The following is a 15840-nucleotide window of genomic DNA, read 5'->3' on the forward strand; positions in this document are numbered from 1 at the left end:
TTAAACAGGCACAGGAACTGGGGCCCCTCCCCGACTCTCCCTTGTCAGTGGGCAGAGCTTCTTGGCTCAGCAGCTGGGAGGGACAGCCTCCAGGGCTGGTGGTTGCAGAGGCTCAGGATGCCGAGGGCTAACTCCAGGAGGCTGAACAGAACTGCAGGTGAGGTGTGCAGTGAGACTGAGACCCCCACACCACACCTTTGGCAAAGCTCCAGGAAGCGCTCTCTGACCTCCTAGGTCAGGTTAGGTACAGTTGTGCCCAAGTTGCCCGGGTGGCTGAAATGGTCAGCTCCGCTCAGACCTCCCCTCCTCCAGGAAGCTGTTTTTGGGACACCCCCTGTCCCTGCTGCCCCGCCCACCAGTGTCCCTCACCACAGGCGTCTCATTGCTGGGATGATAGCAGAGGCACTTCTGCTGAATGGCCAGGCTGCACCAGCGTATTCATAAGCTTTACATTCCAATCCTCTCGCCCTTCATTAGCTTGCCTTACAGACGAGAAAACAGGTTCTCAGATGTATCCGCAACTGCCCAGGTCACATGGCCAAGGCCGCTGTCAGGATCCGAGGGCACACACACCTCTGAGCTGGCCCCTTCGACTCCAGGGCAAGGATGTTGAATGAAGCCCTTTCCTCCACCATATGCAAAGGCAGCTTCACCACTTAAAAAACAAAGAAAACTTTATTCCCTTGACAGTTTCTGTGCAGTGACACCAGGCTGTGAAAAGCCCAGTGTCATCTTCATCAAGCACATTCCCCAGGATGCCTGGGACGGCCTTCTCCTGCCCCAGGCCCCAACTAGCCACCCCTGTGCCCACTATCGGACCCTGTGCCTTCACAGGGATGAAGCCCTGGCTCTGAGAATGCCTAGGAGGCACCGTTTGCTGGGGAGCAAGAGGAACTGACCTTTGGCTTCTTTGTGGCTGGAGGTGATCCAGCCCTGGTGAGGGGGATCCCATATTGTTCTCTGCTGAGCCCTCTGCACACCTTGGGGGATCCTGGCTGGCGGGGATGGGTGGACCAGAGACTCAGTTGTCCATCAGCTGGCCATGTCTCCATTTTATGGACAGGCAGCCTGAGGCCCAGAGGTGGATTTCCTCTTGCCACAGCTGCATCACACTTGAACTGTCGAGACCTCCACCCACTGGTCTGTCTGCTCCCCACGCTAGTCCCGTTCGCTGATATGGTGCCTCCAGCGGACTCCATGGCTTCCCGGAGGGTGGAGGGTCCCCAGTTCACCCTCCAGCAGGAGTGGCAGCAGCTGGGGTACCCCTAGCAGTGGCATGTGGAGAAGCTGGGGTATGCAGAGGATCCAGTTCTGCGACACCAGGAGGCACACCAAGTTTTCCTCTGTCCCTAACACAGACCAGAGGTGGCCCACCAGCCTCCCGGGTGGAGGGTATATGGAGTCAGGTCCCTGGGCAGCCCCTTGGTGGGCCATCAGAGACCCCTGGGAGCCAGCCTGCACGGCAGGAGCACAGTGGCGTGGCCAGGATCCCAGAAAGGGCCTGGAGTGTCTGCCTCAATTTCCAGGATAATGAATGGTGCAATGTCCTCAGCCAGGCCAGGTGCTGGCTGCCACTCAGAATAATCTCTGACCTTCGTGACTCTACAATGTGGGTATGAGGGTCCTTATTTCACAGATGAGAATACTGAGGCAAGTGAAGTTCTCGGCCAAAGCCACCCGGCTGATCAGCAAAATTCAGCCCAGGTCTGAGAGAGTCCACCGCCCCCGGCATCCGAGCAGGAGCACGGCAATCGACTCAGGGGCCAATTTATGTCTCAGGTTTCTGAGAAGGGGCCCTGGGGAAGGAGGGCGGGGTGAGTGTCACAGGCTGGAGGGCTGCGCCAGAGCGGGCCCCGCAGGGGCGGCGGAGGCGGCGGGCACAGCCTCGCCCTCGGGCCCGGCCTCTTCGCCGCGCGCGTAGGTGAGCACCACGGTGACCGTGGCGAAGGTGGCGGCGTTGACGGGGAAGGCGCGCAGCAGCGTGGACGCCAGTCCCCGTGTGAAGACGCGCCAGCCCTCGGCGCGGTAGCTCTGGCGCACGCAGTCCAGGATGCCGCGGTAGCGCGGGGCTCCCCGCAGCCCGTCGGCCTGCAGCCGTGACTTGACCACGTCCACAGGGTAGGTGGAGAGCCAGGACATGATACCCGACGTGCCACCTGCCAGCAGCAGCTTGGGCACCAGCAGGCGGTCGCCCGGCTCGCAGCCCAGCGCCCGCGTGAGCGCGTCGTAGGTTAGGAAGTAGACGCCGAAGCTGGGCGTCTCTCGCAGCAGCGTGGACACCATGCCCCGGTTGACGCCACGCAGACCCTCGTGCCCGTAGATCTGCACGAGGCAGTCCAGCGAGCCCTTGTAGGTGCGTGCCGGGCCCGCGTCCTGCAGCTGCAGCCGCGTCTTGGCCAGCTCCATGGGGCAGCAGATGACGCACTGGATGGCGCCCGCCGCCGCGCCTGCCAGGAACTGGTTGAGAGGCGAGTCGTGGCCCAGGGCCCGGAGGGTGTTGCCCTGTACCCCGAACACCAGCGCGTTGATGAAGGTGAGCCCCATGAGCGGCGAGCCCAGGCCCTTGTACAGACCCAGCACCTGCGGGGGCAGAGACGCCATCAGAGCCGGCAACACGCACCTCCTGGGCCCTCCACGCGGAGAGGGGTCGGAGGATGGCAGCCCCAGCCCACCCCAGGGGCTCCTGAGGACCAAGCAGAATTTCTTTGGAACCTAGGTCCTGATTGGCCTCCTGGCCATCCTGACACCTTCCTTCCTGGCTCTCTGGTCTGGGGTGGTGGCAGCCCGGAGACTGGTTCCCCATCCTGTGCCTCCCGAGCCCTACCAGCCCAGGCCACTCACACTCTCTTGCTTGATGATGGACTTGAAGCAGTGCAACGTCCCACGGTACTGAGGCTTCTCCATGCTCTGGACCTGAAGCCGCACCTGGAAGAAGAGGGTCCAGTGAGAGGCAGGCAGGCAGGGCCAGAGCACCCAGCTCCCGGGTCTGGCACTCAGGCTGCCTGGGAGGGTCTCCTAAGGAGGCTGGGCACTCAGGCACAGTCTAAGACTTTTGTAATTCCAGGGCAGGGCGGACCGGGTACCTATGCCTTTTCAGGATGGGGTGCCGGTGGGCAAACAGCTACAGGGACAGGCTGCTGGAGACAGGGTAGGGGGTCCCCAAGATCTCAGACCAGTTGAGGTTAAGCCTCTTGTTTACACTATGGCTGCACAGTGCACTGCCGGTGGGGCATGAACGACCTACTGAGACCGGCCCATTCTCCAGGTGATGCTTGTCATACTGCTGAGTGGGCAGCCCATGTCCCAGACCAGGCTGAAGGTCCCCTGCCCTAATGTCCCATCAGACTGGCTTCGAGGCAATAGGTGCAAAAAGTGATGAGCCTGGCCGGGTGCAGTGGCTACATCTGTAATCCCAACACTTTGGGTGGCCGAGGTGGGTGGATCACTTGAGGTCAGGAGTTCGAGACCAGCCTGGCCAACATGGCGAAATCATGTCTGTAAAAAAAATTAGCCTAGCGTGGAGGCACACGCCTGTAATCCCAGCTACTCAGGAGGCTCAGGTGGGAGAATTGTTTGAACCGGGGAGGCAGAGGATGTAGTGAGGTCACGCCACTGTACTCCAGCCTGGGCGAGAAAGCAACACTCCGTCTCAATAAATAAATAAATAAATAGATAAATAAATAATATAAGCAATGACCTTGGCTCCAGGAGCTCCTGCCTGGTCTCTGCCAGTAGCCTCTAGTGAGAACAGCAGTTACGAGTTAACAGAGCAGTGGCAAGAGAACAGCCAACAACCTCCTTGGGGACCCACATCAGCAGCTCTGGGGCCCGGGACACTGCTCAGGCCCCACCGCCTCCGAGCCCAGTGGCCCAGAACCTCTTCCATGTCAAAGCGCTCTTTGTTGCCTATGAGCTTATCTCTGCTCGACAGGAGGCTCAGACTTGCAGAGCGGGGGGGGGGGGGGGGGGGTGGGAGTAAACTAGGTCAAGTCACATTCTCAGGGGCTGATTCCCTAGGTCTGACTCAGGAATGATCATTCATACAGCCAGGGCCACAAAGCAAGTGCCTTCGGTACTAGGCAGCACGGGACAGGGGAGGGCTTCACACTCAATTATCTTGGCATTGGGACAACTGCCCCCATTTCCAAGATGGGAAGACTGAGGCTCAGAGATGTTTTACAACTTGGCCAAAGCTGTCTTCTCCAGTGATATGAGTAGCTGTGTTGGTCAGAGTGAGGGTGGGAGGGAGTGCTGGCAAGGGAGAGCCCTCACCGGGAACAGCCAGGCTTCTGCCCAGATTCTGGAACCTTTTCCAATTCTCTCCACCAGAATAGGTGGGCCCTCTATTGGTGAATGCACTTACAAAAAATGTTTTGTTAGGAAACAAGTACCATCTCAGTACGCCCAGGACCTCAACAGCTGGAAGCCAATGCTTCAAGATTGGCCCGAAGCACCCCTCCCACCCTGGAGGCCCAGTTCTTGGCCAGCACCTTGATGTGAGGTTTGCTGCTTTCCCTTCAATGTTCTGTGGTCTCTGGGGGGATCTCTCTGTTCCTCCTGCAGGCCCAACACTGGGACTAAGAGGGCTGTGTGAATAGAACCGATGTGACGTGGAGCTATCCCTTCCCAGGTTGGATACTCAATGCCACCTGGGTAGTGTTGTGAAGTCTTTGCAGGTCACATACACTGGTGAACGCCCAAGTCCAGCAGCTCGGGAATGTCAGGCTCAGGTCAACTCAGCTTTTCCCACCAATGTGGGCAGAGGTCTCTCCCTACTTTGTTTCTGACCCCTCAGTCTGTGACAAGCCCTCACTCTCTGGGAGAGGAACTGTGGCCCAGCATCCCAAGTCTTGTCATCTACAGCTCAGGCTTTTAAAATCTTGGGATGACAGGCTCTCCTTTGAGGATTGATGGGAATGGACCCACCCCTGGGAAACTAGTCATTTGGACACAAGTTTAGGAAGCTCCCAGCTCCCCATAGGGCTGAGAGACCCCCACATGAGGACCCCCAATCCAGAGGGGGCTGATTTTTTTCGACCAGCCCGAGCCCCCACCCCAGGATCTGTGCTGGGCCCAAGCTTGTCTCACACCCTCCCTGTGCCTGCTACGGAGGGAACTCTGGGGTTGGGGAGATGGGCACGACAGGGTGGGGTCCAGGCTGGGGTCTGGTTCACCTGGTCTGTACTTACTAGCGCTCTCCAGGGTGAGGCTTACGCCCATCTACAACAAAGTTACACTTTTGCTATGGATGGAGACAGCCCCTAGCTCAGAAAGTAAAGGCGGTTAAAGCAACACAAAATTTCAACATCACATCCAGGCACGGAGCCCCCACAGCCAGCCCCCACCCACCCTCCCCATCCCCTGCCCAGGGATAGCCGGTCACCCCCTCATCACAGGTCAAGATGACTGCTCCCTGATGAAAGTGACTGTTTCCTTATTATTGTTGTGTCCAAGGAAGCAGGACAGAAAATTCCCTTCGTGCAGAACCACGTGTGAAGGCCCATGTGCTTCAGGACGGGGGCTGTGGTTCTGGACGCTATAGAGGAGATCTAGATCTTGGATTCTTTCAGTCCCAAGGGTCTGGGGGAATAAACTGTGACTGTCCCAGCCATGAGATTGTCTGTGGCCATGTGACAGTACAGACTGACATGGACTCAGATCGCCCCTGATGATTCTAGGGTACAGCTGCAATTATATTAAGTTCAAACCAGGCAAAAGGGGCCCGTGGTGTTGGAAGTGAGGACAGTGGGCCAGGCCTGTCATCCCAGCATTTTGGGAGGCCAAGGCAGGAGGATCACTTGAGCCTGGGAGCTTGAGACCAGCTGGACAATGTATCAAGACCCCATCTCTACTAATAACTTTAAAAAAATTAGCTAGACATGGTGGTGTCTGCCTGTAGTTTCAGCTACTTGAGAGGCTGCGGTGGGAGGACTGCTTGAGCCTGGGAAATCAAAGCTACAGTGGGCTACTGTACTCCACCTGGGGTGACAGAGCAAAACCCGTGTCTCAAAAAAAAGGGGGAAGTTAGGCCAGTGGAAGCCTCGGAAGAAGGGGCGGGAGGAGTTGATAGGAGCAGGAGTGAAGACTTCCAGAGGGCTGGCCATGTTCTGTTTCTCCTGGGTGGCGGCTCCCCACGCCTGTGCTTTGCGATGACTTGTACACCTAGGATGTGTGCACTTTCTTTTTTTTTTTGAGACGGAGTCTCGCTCTGTCACCTAGGCTGGAGTGCAGTGGCGCAATCTCAGCTCACTGCAAGCTCTGCCTCCCAGGTTCACGCCATTCTCCTGCCTCAGCCTCCCGAGTAGCTGGACTACAGGTGCCCGCCACCACGCCAAGCTAATTTTTTGTATGTTTAGTAGAGACAGGGTTTCACTGTTAGCCAGGATGGTCTTGATCTCCTGACCTTGTGATCCGCCCACCTCAGCCTCCAGAAGTGCTGGGATTACAGGCATGAACCACTGCGCACGGCCGGATGTGTGCACTTTCTACATGTGCTGGACCTCAACTAAAAACAAACAGTAGCCAGGGGTGGTGGCACGTGCCTGTAATCCCAGCTACTTGGGGGGTTGGGGAGGTCTGAGGCAGGAGAATCACTTGAACCCAGGAGGAGGAAGTTGCAGTGAGCCAAGGTCGCACAACTGCACTCCAACCTGAGTGACAGACACAGACTCCGTCTCAAAGAAAAAAAAAAGTTCAGCTTTTTAAGGTAGGTATGTCCAGATGTGATGCTGGGGCGACACAGTGGCAAAAAAAAAAAAAAGGATCACAAATAGATCTTCTCAAAGACCACCCTCCAGACAGTGAAGTAGGGTCTGGGGAGTAAAATTTCATGGGCTGGAGAAACTCCTGTCCCTGAGTCACACCAGGGATGCTGCTCGCGGGCTCAGTGGCTCAGGACGGCGGAGCACCAGAACGAAAGTGCTCCCCGGCCTGCCAGGGGCTGCCTGAGGGGGCCGGGCAGGAGCCCAGCAGGTCTGGCCGATTCATAGCTCAGAGAGCCTAGGCCTCCACGGAGCTGGAAAGAGGAAGTGAATGCGAGGCACTTCTTGGTTGCGAGAGGCATTCACAACACATGACGATGAGATATAAACACAGTGCAACGTGGACACTGCCAGGCTGTCCTGGGCTGCTCTGGCCTGGGGGAGGGTTCACGGGTGGCCTGGCCAGGCAGCGCGTGGGCACGGCTGGGGCCGGGGGCTGTGTGGGCAGGCTCTGCACAGCCTCCCTCTCGGCAGGCTGGTGCAGGAAACGTGGGGCCGCTGCCTGCCAAGAAAGCCTGGCCCTTCAGCCGCCTCCACAAATTGGATGGAAGAGTTGTGCTTTTCAGAGCCAGCATTTAATCCAACATAAATTATGCTGGTGAGCACTGGCACGATGACAACGTTTGAGCCCAAAGATACAGGGACCTGCCCAAGGTCATGCAGAAAACCAGCTGGCAGAGGGGCCTGGACCTGCACAAGGCCCAGGGACAGAGCTTTTTAAGGTCACAGCCAATGCATAAGGCCGGGCCCTCACTCTTGTGCTGGATGCAATCCAGCCTTATGGTAAGCAGTCACTGTCTCTGCCAACAAACACCTGGGCTCACTAGAAAAGGAGACCGGAAGTCTCCTGCCAACCCAGCTCAGGATGTGCATCCTGCCTTGCCTTCCCTCAGTGGGAAGAGGGGCCACGTGTAGTGCTGCCGGCAAGCACAAGGCTGGTCTGGTGCCCGCCACTCACAGCTTGCCCTGGGGCCCAGGAAAAAGCGTGAGGAAGGGCCCCACTGCGCTACTTTCAGAACATACAGCCCAACCACAAGCGGAGGGTGGGGGATTTATTTGGGAATTGCCAGCTGGAGGACACAGATTTCCTTGGTTTCCGTTCAGGGGGGTCTGAGAACCTGGAACTCCGGTTTATGGAGGTGTGGGGTGTTGTCAAGGAACCGGCTAACAGAGCCCTTCCTCACGCCTCTGGCACGTGGGAAACTATCACTCGGACTCTCCGTAAGGATGATCACCACTCCGTGAAGATCATGTTCATGGGAGGTACGAGTTTTGGCTTTTTTGTATTTTCTCTCTGAACTTTTCTTTCTTTCAAGGAAGTGTTTGGGGGAGTTCTGCATGGGAACAATGTGGGTGCCCTTGCTCTGGGTGGGAGGAAACCTCAGCACCTCGGTCCCAGCTGGCCAAGCCCAGGATGGACTTGGCCATGAACCCAGAATGTGGATCAGCCCCAGCTGGGAGATGCCAGGACGAAGCAGCAGGAAGGTTCAGCCCGGCGCGGTGTAAAAGCAGCTGCCCACCTGGGGCTGTCCACGGAAACGGGCTTCCAGCCACCCCAACCCTGCGAGCCTCTTTCCAATGTACGCGCCGAGAAAAAAAAGCAGCGATGAGACTCACCTTGACTGTGTCAAACGGGTGTCCCACAAGCACGCCTGCCACACCTGGAGGAGGAGAGGGGGACTTGTGACCCACATACCTCAGAAACGCAGTGCAGGGCACTGGGCATGAGGGGGTGCTGGCAAGGAGGACTGGCAGGAGCTCCTGCAGGGGAAAGGGGCATTGCCCAAGCACCTGTGGGTGCAGCAGGCAGATCCCGTGAGCCCCTGGAATCCTCATGTCCAGTGGGGGGGTATGCATGTGACATCCCAATGCCATGCCAGCATCTGTCCCATTGAGCGCTGGTGACCCATCTGCAGGCTGCTGCTCTCCACGGCGGACTGGTCTGGGTGCCTGACAGGGGAAGCTGTCCCCTGGGAGGCTGCACACACTATTTCTGGGAGGTCCCATTAATCCAAACACCTGACATGAGCAGGAGGCTCCAGGGATGCTGGACTTTGGGGTCAGACCCTCCCCAGATTTGAATTTTCCCCCTGCCACGCATCAGCCTGGCGTGCTCACAAATGACTCTGTCTCTGGGTCTCACTTTCCTTACCTGTAAAGGTTTACCTCCCTCCCCCAGGGAGTGACGACCCCAGGTCGTGATGCAGTGGCTGACACCCCCGTCCCCTTCCCTGGGTGGGAGCCACCTCGAGCCCAGGGAGACAGCTTGTGACTGTGCGGTCATCCTTAGTTATTATTTCAGGTCCTGCCAAAAATCCAGCCCCTCTTGAAGGACAAAGGTTCACCCCTCCAAAACGGCTCACTAACACTTCTCAGAGTCCTAAACACTGTGTAGGTGGCAATCATCTCTGAGTCTTGCCACCACTGTGAGTAAGGCAACCTCATTATCCATTTCACAGGAGAAACAGGCTCAGTGAACTGACTCTGACTCCCTTGCTCCTCTCCCTGGAGTTTCACCTGGACATCTGTTCAAGCTCTCCTTTTACTGCCAGTAGTGTTTATGTATAATTAAACAGCTAGCATCTGTTGAGTAACAAACTAACATTACAACCCATTCTCACTTTTCCACTTAATGCCTGTGGAAGTTACTATGCATCTCCACAAATTGAACTTTGTATCTTTACCTAACATCCTCTGCATCCTTTAATATTTTGGATCTGGCCAGGTGTGGTGACTCATGCCTGTAATCCCAGCACTTTGGGAGGCCAAGGCAGGCAGATCACTTGAGGTCAGGAGTTCAAGACCAGACTGGCCAACATGGTGAAACCCCGTCTCTACTAAAAATACAAAAATTAGCAGGTGTGGTGGCGGATGCCTGTAATCCCAGCTGCTCAGGAGGCTGAGGTGGGAGAATCGCTTCAACGCAAGAGGCAGAGATTGCAGTGAGCTGAGATGGCGCTACTGCACTCCAGCCTAGGTGACCCACAGAGCGAGACTCCGTGTCAAAAAAAAAAAAAAAAAAAAAACCTTGGACCCTAAAACCCACTTGATATTAACTTTAACTTTGCCAATTCTGCTTTCTCTTTGGTTACATGTGACTGGTATGATTTTGTCCAACTTGTAATTTTGGTGTCTTTGTTGAGACAAGATCTCACTCTGTCACCCAGACTGGAGTGTACAGTGGCATAATCTCGGCTCACTGCAACCTCCATCTTCTGGGCTCAAGCGACCATCCTGTCTTAGCCTCCCAAGTAGCTGAGACAACAGGCACGAGCCACCACACCCAGCTAATTTTTGTAATTTTGGCAGAGACAGGTCTTGCCATGCTGCCCAGGCTGGGTTCAAGAAAACTCAAACTCGCCGGGCGCGGTGGCTCACGCCTGTAATCCCAGCACTTTGGGAGGCCGAGGCGGGCGGATCACAAGGTCAGGAGATCGAGACCACGGTGAAACCCCGTCTCTACTAAAAATACAAAAAATTAGCCGGGCGCGGTTGTGGGCGCCTGTAGTCCCAGCTACTCGGGAGGCTGAGGCAGGAGAATGGCGTGAACCCGGGAGGCGGAGCTTGCAGTGAGCCGAGATCGCGCCACTGCACTCCAGCCTGGGCGACAGAGCGAGACTCCGTCTCAAAAAAAAAAAAAAAAAAAAAAAAAAAAGAAAACTCAAACTCCTGGGTTCAAGAAAACCCAAGCCTCCCCAAGTGCTGCGATTACAGACGTGAGTCACCGTGCCCAATGTGTAATTTTGAACCTTTTCTTACTATCTTGTTTTAGATGTTTTTTGTAAGCAACTATAACTGGATTTTGTCTAAAGCAGTCTGATTTTGCTGGAACAACTGAGGGATCCGACATTTTTATGCCACTTTATTTTATGTGAATGGTTTATTTTACTCCTTTTTCCATATTTTTGATGGTTTGGGAAAATTACTATTCATTCCCTTTCTCTTTTTGAGATAGAGTCTTCCTCTGTCACCCAGGCTGGAGTGCAGTGGCGCGATCTCGGCTCATGCAACCTCTGCCTCCCGGGTTTAAGCAATTCTCCTGCCTCAGCCTCCTGTGTAGCTGGGACTACAGGCGCATGCCACCACGCCCAGTTAATTTTTGTATTTTTAGAGACAGGGTTTCACCATGTTGGCCAGGAGGGTCTCGATCTCTTGACCTCGTGATCCACCCACCTCAGCCTCCCAAAGTGCTGGAATTACAGGCATAAGCCACCGAGCCCGGCTCAAAATCTCTTTCTTAATCTGGTTGGGGAACAGTATGAACACTCTGGTGGAGAATCCTGGGCCCAGGCCAGCCTTGGTCCTCTGGCTTTCAGTGCTACCGATGAGAAATCTGCTGCCAATGTGGTGGTGGTGGTGTTTTTCAATTCTGTGGGGAGGTCACTGACATTTTATCTGTGGATTTCAAGAATGTCACCAGGAGATGCCAAAGGTGTGTCTTTTCCTTTAAAGTAACCCTTCCTGGAACAATACTAACACTTTCACTGTGCAGAAAATTTCCACTATTATTTATTCATCATATTCATCATCTCCAGACCTGCTCCGTCTTCTTCCAGAGCCTCTAACATTCACAGGCGGATGAAGAAGCAACCACCAAGCCTATCTTTTCTTTCGTGACTTCCATCTGGGTTTCTGGTTTTCTAGGAGGCCTTTGTATCCTGGAAACAGGAAATCCATCCTGTTTCCCACTTCAGCTTTTTAATTTTCTAAATTTGAAAATCCTAGTTCTAGAACCTCTTTTCTTGGGCAGTATCTGGGTTTCTCTGGGTTTTGGAAACTGAACACTTGCCCAGGATGTGCCGCTGGACTTTACTTCTCCCTCCAGCGGGGGGCGTCTCGAGGCCCCTCCATGTCCCCTGAAGCTAGGTCCAGCTGTGGGGTCCCCTTCCTGTGGGTGCATGGTCACGCCTCTGGCCCCAGACCTGCCCAGGTGACAGCAACAGCAACAGGGCAAAGGACGGAGAGAGCAGAAAGACCCTTACCCCACTTGTCTCTGTTGGGAGGCCCCACTCAGGTCTCCCAGGACAGGCACTGGTTCCCAGTTTCTCTTCTGACTTGTTTCAGCACCCTTCGGCAAGGGGCTTGGTCTCCTTCACCCAGAAGAACCCATCCTCAGGAACGGCGTGGGTTGTGGGGCCGGCCTCCATTGGACCAGCCTCCTCACCACCTTCCTGAGCGCACGAGGAGGCCTCCAGTCACACCAGAAGCAGAACCCTATCTCCCAACTCCAAAGCCACTGTCTACTGTCCTCCCTAAGCTTGGCTCCAGGGGCAATCCCCACCCAATGGTCCTCAAGGGCTGGGGCGGGTGGGGAGGAACCACTGTCCTGGGGATGGCTGGCAGCAGAGGTGGCTGCCTTCTCGGGGTTTCCCTCTCCTCCCAGGTTCTCCCACCCCTGGCTGAGCTTTTCTCTCTGTGCCTGCTTCTGTCCATGCCCCATCCAGAGCCCAGTGTTTATGTGGCCTCAAGATTTGGGATGATCCCCCAACAGGGGAGAGGGGGGAGGCATTCGAAACCTTCCACCATGCGAGGCGTCAAGGATGCTGTCAGTCAAGATGCTGGCCCCGCCTCCCTGAGAAGTTAAAACACATGACCCACACTAGGTGAATAGTAGGGAGTGGATAGTCCCCCTCCCCAGCCACCAAGGAGAAGCACTGGTATCATCTGCCCTGAGCCTGCAGTTCCCAAGGTGGGGTGCCTCTGGGCAGGCTGTCAGTGTGACCCCGGCTGTGCCAGGGACCTGGAGCCTGGGACACGGTCAGTTCACTGTCCTGAGGGCCCATCCTGGCCATCAGCAGAGCACGTGGTGTGACTTTGCTCTAGTCCCTCCACCTCCCTGGGCCTAGGTTTCTCTGATGAGACCAGGAGTGAGCCCCCAGGTGACTTCTGTCCTTGTCCACCTGGGAGGCTCAGGCTTATGCTTGTAGAGCCTTAGCTGGGTGGCCATTATGTGCCTGGGGCCTGCACGAAAAGTAGGGCCTGAGGGCGGAGGGGTGGCCTGTGCCCCAGTGCTACAGCACCAAACAGTGCCAGTCCTTGACCTCACCCACAAACCTGGGGCAGGGGGCATGGATATGATCTCTCCCAGGTGGGCCCATCAGGATGGACAGCGAAGGACACTCCAGGCAAGGAGGCAGAGGAAGGGCAGGCCAGGCAAGGAAGGGCAGAGGAGACCACAGGTGTGCCTGGAGGCGTCAAGCAGGCCTGCCTTCAGGGAAAGTGTTCCTGCCCCAAACCCTGGTGTTTCCAGGAGAGCAGCACCGACGGTAGCGCAACTGCAGAAGGAACTCTGTCCCTCCGGGGAAAGAATCCCCACTCCCCAAAGGCTGGAAGGAGGTGTTGGCCTGGGGACAGCCCCTCACCCCCCACCCACTGGAGCTGGAAGTGGGTGGGGAGCAAGGGTGGAGCAAACAGCGAGATCGGAAGCGGGAGGGGAAGGTGAGAATGGAATCCGCAGAGGACACGCCCCCTCTGTCTCCAGGGCACCCGGCGCTAGGGAGAAACTCTCCAGCGATTAACAGCAAACTCTGGGCTTTGTGCCCCGCAGCTTCTGACTGGGTGACCGACTGGGAAGTTCTAACTCCCTTCAACGCACATCACTTCCCCAACACACTCCCTTTTCAACGAGTCTCTCGCCCAAGAAGAAGCAGGCTCCGACGCCACAGGTTTAAATACTTAAGGCCACCGCTAGCCACTCCCGCCAGGGCTCTCAGCGCTGGCCGGGAGCTGAGGCTTTATTCAAGCCAAATTCAAGTAGATGAAGAGCGAACAAGGGCAGGTGCTGGGGAGAGAAGTGGGACCAAACAAGGGCAACCGGCCGGTCCTCTCTGCAACTCCCGCCGCCAACCACCCTTCCCCACCCCCCCCTCCCCGCCCCGCGATATCTAACCTAGCCTCCCGATGAATCCTGGTGAATAAATTAACCCTCAGGGTAAAAGCAGAGAAGCCAGAGGCCCAACAGAGAAGTACCGTGCCCGACGCCCACGGCTGGAGTACGGGAGAGCCGGGACTGCACGCCCTCCCGGGGACAACGGCATGGGAGAAACCCCAGGGCCGCGGCCGGGCCTCGGAGAAGGTGCCCCACACCGGCTCGCCCGGCCCACCTACCACCCCCCTTCCGCCCCCAGTAGCTCACAAAACCGCGTAGGAAGGGGCGGCGTTCCAAGGCGTGACTCGGCGCCTAGGGTCTGGCTAGAGCGGTTCAGTGCCCTCCATGGCCAGCCGAGTAAGGGGTCGGCCCCGTAGCTCGAACCCCGCTGGACAGTTGCGAGGGACGGGGTGGAGTCAGCCCCCAAATATACAGCCGGGGGAGGGGACCCTGTTTCCAGTGCGCGCCGGACGGGGATGGGGGAGGGGAGAGATGAGTCCGGGACCTCGGCGCGGGGGGCAGTGGGGCATCCTCCCGGCAGTCCTGGCCTCCGCCCAGCCACGGTGCTGCCCCGGCGCCCCAGCCCTCCCGTCCGAGCGTGCCCGGAGAGAATAAAGACACCTGCCACCGTGGATAGCCCGGGCCTGAAGTCAATTTACGCCCACGAGAGCCGCCCGAGGCAAGAGCACTGTGGTCCCCATTCACAGACGCGGAGACCCCCGCCAGCGGGAAGGCGCGAGGCCAGGGCGTGTTGGTGGGCCGGCCTCCCTCCCCGGACCCAGGCCCGCCGCCTCCTTACCCCCAGCGCATCCAGCCAGGAAGTCCAGCGCCATGGCCGGGTCCCCGGCGAGGCAGCCCTTCCTCCTCGTACTCCTCCTGAGGCCTCTTGCCGGGCTGGGCGCCGTCGGGGTCCCGGAGCTCACGGTGCCGAGGCTGGGCCTGGCCGCCCCTCCTGGCGCGGAGCCAGGGCAGGCGCGGTCGGGGACGGTGGGGACGGTGGGGACGGCGGCAGCGGCGGGGCCCGCACTGGTCCCTCGGCGGCGGCGGACTCGCTGAATACCCTCCGGCCGGCGGTCCCTCACCTCGGGCCGCGCGCCCCGCCCCTCGCTCCTGCCGGCAGGGCCCCGGCAGGGGCGCCGAGCGAAGCCAATGGGCGGGCGCGGCGCGGACAACACCCCGGGCACCGCGCTTCGCCGCCGCGCCTCATTGGCCGGTCGTGCGCGGGCGGGCGGGGCGCGGGGGACGTGGCGGGCGCGCGGGCGGGGCGCGGGGGCGCCTCAGACAAAGAGCGCGATGGGTGCGCTGGTCCGGCGGGAGGGGACGCGCAGGCCTGCGGGGTTGCCCCGAGGACCCCCCGGAGTGCGCGGGGCGGTGCTGGCCCGGATCGGGCCGGGAACTGGACCCTGGGTTCGGAGTCCGGCGCCGCCGCAGAACCTCAGCGCCCTGGCCTGTGCCGTGCGGACACTGCCGCGATAACGGCAGTGGAGAGCCTGGACCCTTCGAGGCCCGCAGGCTGGGACGCCGCTAGTTGTGAAACTCCGCGAGCGGGAATCGCCCCTGTGGAGCCTCCGCCCGTCCCGCCTGCGCGCCCGAGGCGGCGGTGGCCTCCGGGGCTTCTGGCCTCCTGGCCGAACCTGCCGCGTTCTGAGGGTCGGACGCGCACAGGCGCTTCCGGCGGGGCCTGAGGCTGGGATTTGGGCGGAGAGCAGGGAACCTTAAAAGGGAAAGGGGCCGTGGGGCAAAGGGTGCAGCCAGGCTTTCGGGCGACCGCTCCTTCCCGTGGACTGCGGGTCGCGGGAGCCACGGAAGGTTGTGGAGGGAGGGAGGTTCCTGGACAGGGCTGCGGAGTGAAGCCGGGCCAGATCGCAGCGCCTCCTTCAGCGGAGGCCGGACGGGGCAAGACCGGAGGGGCTCGATAGGGGCCGCGCTCAGGCGCTGAAGTCGGAGGGCGCTTGGCTCCGGGTCACCAGGGTATCCATGGGCTGCGGGGATGAATGAGAGCCGAGTCTGACTCGGCCCCTCAGGAGTCCCTGACATTCACAGTGGCAAGGGTCCGCCCTGGTCCCTGTGGAGGGTCCCAGTCGGTGACTTCCCGCCAGCCCTTCCCCAGTGCCTCTGGAGGTCGACTGTCGGTTGGAGCCTGGGAGCAGGGCCGGGCCAGGCGCTTTCTCTTCACTGTAGGAGTCAGATCACAGCCTTAGGCCGGGCCCA

The 15840-nt window shown here is 58.4% G+C and overlaps 1 protein-coding gene across 21 annotated transcripts; it reads right to left on the reverse strand.

Moving 5' to 3' along the window:
* Positions 1–656: 656 nt before the first annotated feature.
* Positions 657–14735, reverse strand: SLC25A29 (solute carrier family 25 member 29). Of its 21 annotated transcripts, none has more exons than XM_065518459.1 (7): positions 14429–14735; positions 8379–8422; positions 5190–5261; positions 4491–4586; positions 3698–3738; positions 2842–2925; positions 657–2580 (listed from the first exon to the last, which is right to left on the reverse strand). In XM_065518459.1, exons 3-7 carry the CDS (start codon positions 5218–5220, stop codon positions 1822–1824), a joined length of 1011 nt encoding a protein of 336 aa, XP_065374531.1. In that variant the 5' UTR covers positions 5221–5261; positions 8379–8422; positions 14429–14735; the 3' UTR covers positions 657–1821. The 21 variants fall into 21 exon arrangements, with proteins under 21 accessions (XP_065374531.1, XP_045252918.2, XP_073854311.1 ...); XM_045396983.2 differs by having other exon boundaries at positions 5190–5265; XM_073998210.1 differs by lacking the exons at positions 3698–3738; positions 14429–14735 and adding exons at positions 11744–11932; positions 13897–14029.
* Between the last annotated feature and the right edge of the window lie 1105 nt (positions 14736–15840).

Source organism: Macaca fascicularis, chromosome 7 (genome assembly GCF_037993035.2).
Source record: "Macaca fascicularis isolate 582-1 chromosome 7, T2T-MFA8v1.1".
In the NCBI taxonomy this organism is placed as follows: Eukaryota; Metazoa; Chordata; class Mammalia; order Primates; family Cercopithecidae; genus Macaca; species Macaca fascicularis.

Coding starts and splice junctions, on each gene's coding strand:
- SLC25A29 (XM_065518459.1), bottom strand. CDS start 5,220: ATGGGCGTAAGCCTCACCCTGGAGAGCGCTA. Junction 4,587..5,189: donor CCTCACCCTGGAGAGCGCTA/GTAAGTACAGAC, acceptor CTATTCACACAG/CCCTCTTAGTCCCAGTGTTG. Junction 3,739..4,490: donor GCAGCAAACCTCACATCAAG/GTGCTGGCCAAG, acceptor TGTTCTCACTAG/AGGCTACTGGCAGAGACCAG.